General features: G+C 34.5%; 1 protein-coding gene across 2 annotated transcripts in view; it reads right to left on the bottom strand.

Annotated features, from left to right (window-relative positions):
- LOC142339458 (uncharacterized) overlaps window positions 1-14,256 on the bottom strand; it is a 191,329-nt gene that overhangs the window by 161,349 nt on the left and 15,724 nt on the right. Inside the window, exons 1-3 of one of the 2 annotated variants that reach the window (XM_075389496.1) lie at window positions 8,435-9,093; window positions 1,210-1,251; window positions 288-897 (exon numbers count right to left, since the gene is read on the bottom strand). In XM_075389496.1, coding sequence (XP_075245611.1) covers window positions 288-897; window positions 1,210-1,251; window positions 8,435-8,582 — 800 coding nt within the window. In that variant the 5' untranslated portion in view covers window positions 8,583-9,093. Of the gene's footprint in view, window positions 1-287; window positions 898-1,209; window positions 1,252-8,434; window positions 9,094-14,256 lie in introns of those variants that run through there. The other variant, XM_075389495.1, reaches the window with a different exon arrangement.

Raw genomic sequence — 14,256 nt, 5'->3', positions numbered from 1 at the left:
CAGCGAGTTGCTCCACGTGCACTTTACTTTTCGCTAATTTCTGTCCTCTATTTGCTAAAAAAATGTGCGAAAATGTGAAACAGGAATGAGAGGGGTCGGGACATTATGTGCAAGCGCAATACCCAGCCTCTTCTTTAGACTTAATAGTTAAATGATAATTGTAAGAATTTATCAACTCAGGATCAAATGCATATGGACATTAGTCGAGAACTAAGGCTAAGGACGGCTGACACCGGCTGCTTAAGATTCTGACAAAAGAATGCCAATGTTAATTTTGGAGTACTTACTCGGGATAGAATTCTGGACTGTGACTGGCAGCGCGAGGGGGCCTCCTCAGCCTCTTGTAGTGCTTGTGACCCTTGTACAACAAGAGCACTTTTGGGTCATAGCCAGACTGATCTGAAAATGTCCCCCCAAAATGCTCATCCCCACTGGACGTGCTCGCAAACTGCTCTGGATGTGGCTGACAACCTATCACTAGGGGGGCTGTGTTTACGGGAGAGTAATGCAGGGGGTACGAAGGGTGGAAATATTGATAATTGTTATGAGCACAAAATGTTTCAAGCTGTTCTGATTGGCTGAAATTTTCCGAATTGTAATCCGGTTCTGCGAGAAGTAAGCATCCTTGGTCTGACGGTGACACGTAACGTTGCGCACGGCATGAATGTAACGTTTCGTATATCCCTTCACGTGAAGTATTCGTAGGCGAGCTGAAATCTCGCGCTGAAGCTGAACAAGAACGCTCTAATGGTCTGTGCCGATGCGACTGTAACGATACCGCAGATTCAAAAGTTGAGTAAATTCCTTCAGTTTGAAACGGGCTATTGGGGGATGTTGTTAACTGGTGCATGTGATTCTGGCATGATCCGAGATCGCTGTTGAAAGTTGCACTGGTGCCTGAATTAAAATTTTAACAGATGTTATCAAAATAAATTTGCATACACACGATTTAAATAAAAGCCTCTTTTATAGACGTTTACTTCTCCAAATAGACAAGAGAATAGATGAAAAATAGGTTGAAGCTTTGAAGCTTGAACGGGAAAAAAGACTTTATTGTCAGATGTTTCTAATTACAAGTATTAAGAGGATTGTTGTTCGTGACAACAACCACTTAAGACGTCGAATTTTGAGCTGAAATTTTGATTAGACCGTGCTAAAGAGGGAATATGGAAGAAAAATAAATTGAGCACAAAATTGCAGCAAACTTACCAACGCTTTTTGAAGATGCAGTTTTTCCGCGTTTGCCAGGACCTTAAACACAATAGAATGCTCTGTAAACAATTTTGACGTTTCGCTTGTTTGTTGAAGAAAACTATTTCTATTATTTTTCGCAAATTTTATCATTAACAATTGACACCACGCTTAAAGAAACTGTACATTAAATAAATGCCCATTGTTCATTTTTGCGTCACACACAAACATTAGAATAATTGCGCTTTTGGGAACGCGCGCACTACAAACAATCGCCTTCCCACGACTTTGACGTGCTGATTTTTGTTCAATATATCCTCTAATGATGAAAAATGGTACATTTCTCAACTATTTGACCATTGAAATACTGTTAAATATTGTGGGAATAGACTCCAGCATTAAGCTATGAAAAATAAATGCAGGCGGCGAAGAAAAAACGTTTCGTCGACGTCTTCCTTCTTGATTTCAGCAAAATAGCCAGTTTTTCAAAATTTACATAATTTTAAAACAGCAGGAACTTTTTTTTGATATTGAACATATTAAAAATTCAAAAAAATGAATAAAAAATTTGAAAATAAGATTTCATTTTATTCATGTGCTGAAGAAATGGAACATTCTTGTTTAATCTTGTTTTAAATTAAGGTCAACTTTGAAGAGCATCCAAAAATTTGGTTCGTAAACTCTCCTAAAAACAGAAGTACACAAAATGTCAAAATTTTACTCATTATTCGCTGTTATCGCAAAATCAGTATATAGGAAAATCGTCTATCTCAAAGATTCAAAAATTATAATTAGCAGTGTTTGAAAAGAACTTTGAAATGACAAAAAATTAAGAAAAATTTAAAGAATAAAAGAAAATTTGAAATAAAAGAAAGAAGACAAAAAAAGGAGCAAAAGTGTGTGATTAAAATATTGACTTAAAACAAAGTTTTGGGTGAATGTAGAATTTAGTTCTTGCGTAGTTTATTGACACCTTTGTTAGTCGCAACTTTATCTTTCACACCCAGAACTTTCGCGGGTAAAATAAATAGGTCCTAGTTTTGACAGGTCTCAAATACAAATATGCGTATTAACATTAGGGCTGATGAAACAAGCACTTAGGACTCAAATACCTTGTTCTAACAAAGACAAGACCGAATTAGCACACAAACTACCAACAATACCAAAAGTGGAGTTTTGCACGGCAAATAACACCTGATAAGAGGCACACATTATTGTTGCGCGATTTGGGGCAAGGCAAATAAGTCCAAGATTATTCGAGTTGGAAAATCTCGAGGTCATTCACATTAAAACTTAGCCCGTGGAAACTACAAAGAAAGGAAATCAATTTATTTTCCTTATTTTTCCATTAAAAACTGAACTTAGCTAATTGCTGTTATTGGCCTTGCTCCATATTATCCTTATTCGTCAGGTTTTAATAAATTATAGCACTATGGACAACAAAATCGCAAAGGCTCGACATAGAAAGGCCCCAATAAAACTGCCTCCAGTGGCTGGTAAAACGCCACGGGCAGAGCACATTCGAAACTCCAAGAGGAAGGCAAAGAGGCGAACAAAAAGCGGCAGGTCTAACAAGGGAAAAGGACCCTCGCAGCGAAACAAAACGGGCAGCCACAGCAATCAAGCGAGCAACAACAGCCACCAAACGATCAACAACAGCAGCAATGCGAACAACAACAGCAACGCGAACAACAGCATCAACCAGCTTGTGATAGCGACTTGTCCGAAGACGAAAAAGCCGAGCAACAAGCGCTATTGGAAATAAAGAAGAGAGTGCAAATCGAGCGTCCATATGCAGTGTAAAAGCAAACTTTAATTTAATTTAGATAACTGTCATGTGTGCGCTAGTCCGGTTTAACAAATTATGTCATCGAAATTGAACAACTTACCCCTCATTTTTTGTGGCTTAACTCGAGTAACAATAAAACAATGCATTGTTCCACCGCTCAGGCCGGCCTTTAAGTAAATTCCTCCTCTATTTGGGCCCATTTTGTTTCCAGTGTATTAATCCCAGTGGGCTTGCTCGAACTCATCGGTCTCATAAAACATATAAATATTAGTTCTAAAGGTTCGGGTTAGCATTCTCAAATATGTTCTTGTAACAAAATTAAGATCATCTGGGCCATTAATAAGAGGGAAAGCGCCCATCAGATTTAATAAGTGGCGGTCCGGGCCTTCTTTTCGTAAAGAACGAATTATCTCTTCAATTTTTCCGCCTTGATTAGGGTTTCTGGTCAGAATTGTGCTAAGTGCAGCGCACACGCAATTGTAATTGGGATCAATAGTGTCCACGGTTTTAGGGATAAAAGAAGTAGGATCTAACGAAGAGGCGTTCTTGAAGCAATTGTTTTCCAGTAACGGCCTTTCGTTAATAACTAGGCCTAATTCATAACAAATTCTATCCAGTGTAAGGCGAGAAGCATGAACTAAGGGACCGGTAAAACGGCGATGAGTAATTTTTTCATTGCAATATTCACAGCTACGTACTATTTCTCGAACGATAGGCTGGGCTCCCTGGACATCGTAAGATTGTTTAACAAGCCGTTCGAGCTTAACTGCTTTAATATGCTTGTGGTTCTGATGTAATTTTTGTATGATAATTTTTGCATTCCTGGAATGCAACACTTTAAGTCCAGTCTTTTTATTAATAAGAATTAGTTTTGGTTTGCAAAACCGACTGCATAATTGTTTAAAATTGTGCCTTTTCTGTCGATTAAAACTGACATCTTGTGGAAATGTTCCACGACGATGAAATTTGAGAATAGACTGTATAACTAGAAATCCATTGGCGCTCTAAGTTAGTAGGTAAATGAAAACTAGTAGGAATTAAGGTTTAATGAATTTGCTAGTTGGTGACTTGCTAGTTTTCTTATATTCGCATAGGTTCATTGAGCAAACAAGAAAGGGTGTGCACACTATTTCCTTACTGAGTTATCAGAGCATGAAATATCGATCTGCTACTCTCTGGTACGGCTTCAGGGTTCCCAATTGCTTCAAACTAAGCGTCTAGAATTTCACCACCACCCCCGCAAGTCTTGAAAACCGTACTTCCTCAAGTCCGATCACCATGAAATTTTAACTGATCACTCCTAGGCCAATTCCTTACACATTGAAAAAAACAACGGGCTTTTTACGGTACCACAAACCGTTCTTTTGGCCTTTAAAATAAAACAAAGAAAATAAATGAAAGGCGAATTTCTTATACTCCTTTGAAAGAAACGACACTTTTTCTAGAGTCAAAACATTTTACCAAGGCCTCGTTCAGTGTGGAAAGTTGAGATAAATTATCTGTCGATCCCAAAGTATTAGCACTGAAATTATTCTACAAGGGAATAATGGACACAAAGAGCTAAGATTTCTTTTTCCTTTTTTTGATGACTTTAAGGAAATGGTTAAAGTTTTATTTAAAACGGAACACTACTCCAGCCTAAATGGGAAACAAAGGTATCATAGTTTAAATTGGATGCGTATCCGTTAGTTAGGGCGGAAAAAAGCAAACGTGCAAAATTTCGCACACATAATGCTCAGCAGGAAACATGGATTGTGCCTTATTCTGAAATTATCAAACCGAGTTAAACACGCAACTCCGGTCATCTCGAACAAACATTCACATAAGATAGGTGGCATCTTGTGACTGACCTTACACGCCCCCTATAACACTTAGACGTTAGGTCAGAATGTTCTATAAGAAACGACACTACGTTTTGCTGATAAAAAACTGATAAGGTTGAGTACCCTTAGGCAAAATAAAAACGCTCAGAGAGAGATTTGCTAATCTGAAAAGCATTTGTTCGTCAAACAAGTTAGTCATAGTTGCGAGACGAAGTTGACACGCGAGTTCAACTTTCTTAGGTTAAAAAGAGTGTTTAAAAACGGTTAATCGATCTTTCTGACTAGCTTAAAGTACCTTGACTTAGTGGAATCGGGATTCTTCCAACTGTTTTAAGTTGTTTATGATTCTTAATTTTGAATTAGAGGAGAAAATTTTATTGTGTTCATTAATTCTCTACTTCGTAATTACTTATTCTGGGGATAACCCTTAGCTTCAATTCACTGGTGCAAAAAACCGATATATAATTGGTTGTTTTAATAACTACATTTCAGTGAATTATTATTTCCATTACTTGGAAAAGAAATTAATTATTGCGCGCATCAAATATCTTTTATATACAGCGTTGAGAGAGCAGAGGGGACAATAGTTTATACTTAATTGTCAGACGGACTCACTTTTCTTCGAAGAACCTTTCAAGCTTGATAGTGTTTTGGGCGCTAGCCAGTCCCCAGCTAGAAGCCTTATAACGATAAAAATACAAAATTCTACAGGGAAAAAATTTCAAATTCGCCGACGTTTTTTGAGTTCGAAACGTAGATTAGATAAATATGTCATCAAAGTGATAACCACGGGGGGCGAGATTGGGTTTTTATCTTGTAAGGTCTTACAAGAATCTTGCAAAAAAATTTTAACTTATAAGATATTGTACGACGACAAATTATCTTGTGAAATACTTGCAAAATTAAAACAATGAAAAATTACAGTTTAATAACATCTAAAAGGGACACCAATAAGCTGAGATTAGCAAGGAACGCAGGCCCAAAAAGTGATGGAAACCAAAATCATTAGTCACTAAACATATGGACAGTCCTGAGAAGGTCATATGGACAGTCCATTTTGCTCCAAAATTTGAATTTCCAATACCATAAACTGTTTTTTTACCCTTTCAAGAGAGTTACTCATTGAAATAGAAAAAAATGAGCGGAATTGAGTTCTTTGAGCAATAAATTGGATATATAGTAAACTTAGCTGTGTTACAAAAAAAACTAATTAGCACTTCTTGGACAAAATTTGCTAAAATTTGTGGTGAGCTCTTTCACAGCTTTGCCGCTGTCGGTAATAACAATTAAAAATATTAATAGCTTGCTTCCTATTGAACTAAGAAAAACATGAAAAGCTTTCAGTTCTTGCTAAAGAACAAAAATAAAGCATGTAATCAAAAATGCATATAAAATTTTTATATAATGTTTGAAAGAAGAGCGATATGATCTCTGATCGTTTTTGTTTTTCATCAAAAACTCCTGGTCTCTCTCTGACTTCCAGAACACAAACAAACCAATTCATGCTATAAACACTTCTTGTGACCAATTTTTGCTCTGATTTTTGCCGATCAATTTCTTCAATCGATTATTTTTTTTCATATATTTGTCATCATACATGAAATCTATATTACCATTTTCAACAAAATGGTGTTTTAAATATATATGTTTTCTTTGAATCTGAAATGGGCCTCAATACCCTCGAAGTAGCATGGCAAAACAGGACAAGAAGTGGCGGAAACCAAAATCATTCAACGCTGAACTCATGGACAGTCATGAGAAGGCCGTTTTGCTCCAAAATTTGAATTTCCAATACCATAAACTGTTTTTTTTTACCCTTTCAAGAGAGTTTCTCATTGAAATAGAAAAAAATGAGCGGAATTGAGTTCTTTGAGGAATAAATTGGATATATAGTAAACTTAGCTGTGTTACAAAAAAACTAATTGGCACTTCTTGGACAAAATTTGCTAAAATTTGTGGTGAGCTCTTTCACAGCTTTGCCGCTGTCGGTAATAACAATTAAAAATATTTATAGTTTGCTTCTTATTGATCTAAGAAAAACATGAAAAGCTTTCAGTTCTCGCTAAAGAACAAAAATAAAGCATGTAATCAAAAATGCATATAAAACTTTTATATAATATTTGAAAGAAGAGCGATATGATCTCTGATCGTTTTTGTTTTTCATCAAACACTCCTGGTCTCTCTCTGACTTCTGGAACACAACCAAACCAATTCATGCTATAAACACTTCTTGTGACCAATTTTTGCTCTGATTTTTACCGATCATTTTCTTCAATCGATTATTTTTTTTCATATATTTGTCATCATACATGAAATCTATATTACCATTTTCAACAAAATGGTGTTTTAAATATATATGTTTTCTTTGAATCTGAAATGGGCCTCAATACCCTCGAAGTAGCTTGGCAAAACAGGACAAGAAGTGGCGGAAACCAAAATCATTCAACGCTGAACTCATGGACAGTCATGAGAAGGCCGTTTTGCTTTTAAAAAATTGATTTTCCAATACCACTAATTGTTTCTTGCCCTCCAAGAAACCTGACAAAAAACAGCGAGCGCACTTGAGTTTATTCAGGAATATTTTGGATGTTTAGTAGACTTCAATGCTTCAAACACAGATCTTTGGGATTTAAGATAAACGGATTTCTAGGATTTTTTTTAAAACGAACAGTTATCTTGTCAAGTTCTTTAAAGACAAACAATTATCTTGTACAATTCTTTTAGAAGAACGGTTATTTTGTAAAAGTCTTTCAAGGCAAATGGTTGTTTTATAAGATCTTGTAAGACGAATGTTTATCTTCTAAGATTCCGTCAGAACCTTGTGAGATCTTACAAGATAACCATTCGCAGTTGTCCCGGACAACTTCTGCATACCAAAATTTGGAAGCTCTACGGTATTTATAAGCATCTCGTAGCAAGTGCAACATCTTTCGAACAAAAACTCTTCCTCTGAAACCAAAATTATAAAAACATTTAGGATATGAGATTTTTGTCGACCAGCTGTAGAAAAACTGAAGTTATGTCTACTCCCCTACTACCTTACAAGATTGCTTGCAAGATTTGGATTTCTTTGATAACTAAGGTATGGATATCCGAAAATTCTATTACAGACATCAAAAACTTTAGATAGAACAGTTATTTGCTGCGTAATTGTTCCACTTTCCATATCTTTTTTTTTGTAAGATTTGATTAACAATCTTAAGAAATCACGGTAACATAAACTCGTGAAACAAATATATAAAGCAAGATTGCAATAACAAACAATTTCCCGGTTTTGTATGTAACAAAATAAAATCTGGCGAACGAAGTCAAAGCCTCCCCAGCACTCCCCAGGTAGCTTAAAAGGTAGTCGTTTTTATTTATAAGCCTACTCGCATACTCACGCGAGCCTCCCGAACCTAACGCCAAGTCTATTTCAGTACTGGGCAAGTCTAATTTCAAGTCTTATTTCATTACTGATTCAGAACTATGGTCATGGCGCTTTTTACACTTGGCAGTCTAAATACAAGTCTGATCTATGACTGGTTAAGTCTAAATCCAAGCCTAGGCAAGCCCAAAACAGGTCTGAAAACAAAATTCTGTTTAATAATAACAAGCTTCTTGTTATTATTATACAGACTCAGATGCTTACTTGTTGTTGTAGGATGAAAGTGGGGTGGAGGTGGCGGAAGAGCTTTGTTCAAACCGTGGTGCGGAGGGGGTAAAAACTCCATAAAAGTACATCTGCATAATTCCAACACCTTGAATGGTGTACACTTTTTCTCATACTGAACTACCATCACTGATCGGCAACAATATTAACCACTCTTCAAAACCAATTGGTTATTACATAAGTTATTACTGAGTTATAGCTGGCAACTAGAGGTGATAATTGGTTGAAATGGCTGCAAATGACATGAACTCAGCGCCCGCCTGCGTGTAAATAAAGGGCAAGAGTCGATTTGGCGAATAGGGTTGTTGAAATGCTATAAAATTGTTGAAATCTTTCATTAAATATGAACACTTTTTCACTATCATAACGACTTAATCTTATTGTACTCGATATATTCACTTAAATGCCAAGATAGAAAACTGTAAAGGCATATACGAAATAATGGATAATAAATTTTCAATAATTGAAAGTAAAAATAACCTGTCAAATATTTTCACTCTTAAGGGAGGCAAAATTTAATAAAAAAAGACGACAAATTGTCTGATTTAATGTTTCAATTTCAGCTTCAAAAACCCACCTAAGGGAAATTTGATGTCCAAAAGAGTATCGTTTTACCACCAGGTGAGAAAAATTGGTAAGAAAGCTCTTTTGAGTTAAAACAGTTTAATAACATACAAAAGTAAAACATACAAAATTGTACACTTTTTGTAACACTTTGCCGTGAAGACTGTAATAACAAAGCGAATTGTGTAATTGAAAAAATCTTTAGTTCGCAGTTGTAATAACACTTGAAATAATAGAGCCCTTTTGTCATAATTTTGATTTAAATTTTGCCTCAAGCCAACTTCTATCTGAATAAATAGCTTTACCGGTCGCTTTAGTTTATGAATTAACTGACAATTATGGCCTCTATTCTGGTCAATGTTGTCACATATAAGACGAATCTTTTTTTTACAAAAGCCACACCTTTTTTGCTGACTGAGAAGAACGTATTTTGAAAACAAGGCGGAATGTCTTATTCGCACAATTATCAAAAAAGAACGGAACTTTGAAATAGATTGGTTTGCCGAGACATGACTGAAATCTTTCCTATCGTGAGAGCACTGTTCAAAATTGTGGTAGAGAACACTTGACAAAGGAAAAATGTAAATCAACAGCAGGCAGACTCCTGGTATGACCAAGTGACCTTGAGGTAAACAAAAATTAGGCAATTAAAGGCCAGCTTTCTTTCAAGCCAAAAAAATACTCCAAAAATTCCCACAATTGTTGAAGACTCCTAATCTCCATTTTCTAAAAACAATATAGATGCTCTGGAACAACTCTAGCACCAAATTTTTACTCAGAAGTCATTCCCGCTGTGAGAATTTGTCTGTAGTTTATTCTCCCTTTTTAAAGATTTCGTTTGCAACTGACTCAGTATTAACAACAATAACGAGTGATTGTTATTTTGGAAAAATTTCCCCCCTATTGTCTCCCATTGTCAAGGGGGGGGGGGTCAATTCTTAAATAGAAACTAAGAGCGCAATTCATTGACAAATCAGAGACAGAGAGCTAGATTTTTTGCATGGCCATGAACAAGGGTCCATTGTTTTGCCTAGAGTGATTTTAGCTGGTCAGAAACAAAGGCTTCCGTTCACATCTCGTGTTCTCAATAATGTATAACAAATAAAATTTTGAAAAGCAAGAATGAAATTTTGAAATTCTCTACTAGGTACCAAAAAGCAAGCTGCTTCTTGCAAAGATTCCAGAATAGATCGATATTCTCTAACTTGGTGTTTCACCATGATCATGACAATACTTCAATGTAAAACTGCTCTTCGAAAGATTTTCATGCTTGACTGTATTGAGTAAGAGCAGCAAACACTTCGAAATCTTTCATCTATTCTCCTGTGAGTTCCTAGCAAGCAATACTAACAGCAAGTGCAAACGCTTTTTTTCAGACAAAAGAAAGGCTACATAATGACACATAGTTTGCCGAGTGGCATTCAAAAAGGGCACAGGTGATATATTGGATCCAAAATTTAGTGATTGGAAATATTTTTGCATCTATTCTGTTTGGAGATTATTTAGGCAATGAAAACAATGCATACCAGGAGCCCGTGCGGCAGTTTAAAAATTATTGTTCTTAATAGCAAATCAAAATTTATGAAGAGGGGTAATAAACATCAAGGGGCAAAACGGAATAGATCCCTGCCTTTTTTTCAATCAAATTCCTGCCTTAAAATGTAAATTTTCCCAAAAGTTTTTTTTCAATTTTGAAACACAGGAACAAAAATGCAAACACACAAACTTGTCTTATTATCGCCCAAATATATTTTCTGAACGAAGGAAGACTTCAACTAATGATAGTTGGAAAAAGTGCCACGCTGTTATTTACGTTTCCGGTACAGAATTTACCAACAACAATTTCATGATAGTTTGTTTCATCGAACACATTAAAAAAATCCAGATTAATCTTTAGTTACTTCTTTATCCGTTTCTGCTACAGTAAGAAACATTGACTAGCATTTTGTGGTACACGTATTTCAAACACAATAAGGTATTTGATAATCGCTTTGACGGACGTTTGTGTTTTTGTACCCGATGATTGTAAAAGGTCTTTAGTTCATTGTCTGCTACAAACTACTATGACCTTGTAATGATTAACTGCTATAGCGAAGGTTATGCTATGTTCTTTTGTCTGCCTACATAGATGATTCACTCTCTTTGACGCAAGACGGTTGAGACTCAGACGCAATATACTCTTGAATTATAAGACTTTTTCCTCCTAGTGTATTCGGCCAGCAGACGAACGTGATACTCACGTTGCATGAACTAATATTACATGAAGGCAAACTTCAGACTATGTTTTACTTGCTTGCATGTTGCATCAAAACAAAAAAATAACGTTAAATTGCTCCATACAGAAGATTGCTACCTATAAAAGCTTTGATAAACGTTAAACTTTGATTATTTATGTTTGCCTTAAGATTAAAAATGCTGTCCATATTGTCAATTTTTATTCAGGTTTTACTGTTTTTCATGAGCCAAAGGTTGTCCAATCAATTGATCAAAACAAAAAAAATAACGTTAAATTGCTCCATACAGAAGATTGCTACCTATAAAAGCTTTGATAAACGTTAAACTTTGATTATTTATGTTTGCCTTAAGATTAAAAATCCTGTCCATACTGTCAATTTTTTTTTCAGGTTTTACTGTTTTTCATGAGCCAAAGGTAACTGCTCTATATTTAATTGTCCAATCAATTGATCAAAACAAAAAAATAACGTTAAATTGCTCCATACAGAAGATTGCTACCTATAAAAGCTTTGATAAACGTTAAACTTTGATTATATATGTTTGCCTTAAGATTAAAAATGCTGTCCATATTGTCAATTTTTATTCAGGTTTTACTGTTTTTCATGAGCCAAAAGTTGTCCAATCAATTGATCAAAACAAAAAAAAATAACGTTAAATTGCTCCATACAGAAGATTGCTACCTATAAAAGCTTTGATAAACGTTAAACTTTGATTATTTATGTTTGCCTTAAGATTAAAAATGCTGTCCATTTTGTCAATTTTTTTTCAGGTTATACTGTTTTTCATGAGCCGAAGGTAACTGATCTATAGTTTAATTGTCCAATCAATTGATCAAAACAAAAAAATAAGGTTAAATTGCTCCATACAGAAGATTGCTACCTGTAAAAGCTTTGATAAACGTTAAACTTTGATTATTTATGTTTGCCTTAAGACTAAAAATGCTGTCCATATTGTCAATTTTTTTTCAGGTTTTACTGTTTTTCATGAGCCAAAGGTAACTGCTCTATAGTTTAATTGTCCAATCAATTGATCAAAACAAAAAAATAACGTTAAATTGGTCCATAAAGAAGATTGCTACCTATAAAAGCTTTGATAAACGTTAAACTTTGATTAAATATGTTTGCCTTAAGATTAAAAATGCTTTCCATATTGTCAATTTATATTCAGGTTTTACTGTTTTCATTAGCCAAAGGTAACTGCTCTATAGTATAATTGTCCAATCAATTGATGAAAACAAAAAAAATAACGTTAAATTGCTCCATAGGGAAGGTTGCTACCTATAAAAGCTTTGATAAACGTTAAACTTTGATTATATATGTTTGCCTTAAAATTAAAAATGCTTTCCATATTGTCAATTTATATTCAGGTTTTACTGTTTTCATGAGCCAAAGGTAACTGCTCTATAGTTTAATTGTCCAATCAATTGATGAAAACAAAAAAAAATAACGTTAAATTGCTCCATACGGAAGGTTGCTACCTATAAAAGCTTTGATAAACCTTAAACTTTGATTATTTAAGTTTGCCTTAAGATTAAAAATGCTGTCCATATTGTCAATTTTTGTTCAGGTTTGACTGTTTTTCATGAGCCAAAGGTAACTGCTCTATATTTAATTGTCCAATCAATTGATCAAAACAAAAAAATAACGTTAAATTGCTCCATACAGAAGATTGCTACCTATAAAAGCTTTGATAAACGTTAAACTTTGATTATATATGTTTGCCTTAAGATTAAAAATGCTGTCCATTTTGTCAATTTTTTTTCAGGTTATACTGTTTTTCATGAGCCGAAGGTAACTGATCTATAGTTTAATTGTCCAATCAATTGATCAAAACAAAAAAATAAGGTTAAATTGCTCCATACAGAAGATTGCTACCTATAAAAGCTTTGATAAACGTTAAACTTTGATTATTTATGTTTGCCTTAAGATTAAAAATGCTGTCCATATTGTCAATTTTTATTCAGGTTTTACTGTTTTTCATGAGCCAAAGGTTGTCCAATCAATTGATCAAAACAAAAAAAATAACGTTAAATTGCTCCATACAGAAGGTTGCTACCTATAAAAGCTTTGATAAACCTTAAACTTTGATTATTTAAGTTTGCCTTAAGATTAAAAATGCTGCCCATATTGTCAATTTTTGTTCAGGTTTTACTGTTTTTCATGAGCCAAAGGTAACTGCTCTATGTTTTAATTGTCCAATCAATTGATCAGACGCTCTACAGACACCAAACTAATCTTCTTCTTTAAAAAAGATCTTGAGCACATACAATAAGCGTAAAATATAGAAAATCAAATCAAGAAATTTGGTGGCTAAAGTAATTAATACTTTGCAGAACTACTATAATTCAAATAATTGGATACAGAATAATTACTTTCAGAAGATCTTGTGATAGTACTGAAGGGACATGAAAACGGTTTTGGGAAAATATTAGATTGATACATTGCTTTTTTTCTACAAATCAACAATACAAATGTTTGACAATTTTGTCAACAAAATTGATCATGCAATGATTCTGAAATTTTCTCTTCAAAAACTCGCATTTTCGATGGCAATGGTTGAAACAATAATTTTCTCTATAAAAAATTCTCGCTTGTCTATTTTCTTAACTACCAGGTCGACCAACGTTTTCGATCAGGGCAAAACCTCTACGAAATGCACTCTATGCCATACGATACTGGTGCCATTTACAATCTTGCAATCAATGATTCAAAGTTTTCATTTTCTTTTGCACTCAAAATAAGCTATCAAAAAAGTCAAACGATAAATATCATTAAGATGCGGATTCAAACCGTCTTTAAAAAGTTTTTTCTTTAACTGAGCGTTCATTTAATTTTGTGTTTAAAAAAGCAAGCACTTTGAAACAAACAGAAAAATTTGTTCACATAATCTTTTTTGCATTTTTAGATGTTAGTTTAGGATGTTATTTCAGGCCTTTGTCCTCTCCTCATCAATAGTCCATATCAAGTCATATTAAATAATTGCAATAAAGGATTCACCCATCT

This window comes from Convolutriloba macropyga, chromosome 5 (genome assembly GCF_964194025.1).
Source record: "Convolutriloba macropyga chromosome 5, txConMacr16.3, whole genome shotgun sequence".
Classification (NCBI taxonomy): Eukaryota; Metazoa; Xenacoelomorpha; order Acoela; family Convolutidae; genus Convolutriloba; species Convolutriloba macropyga.
This window is presented reverse-complemented; position numbering and strand designations above follow the sequence as displayed.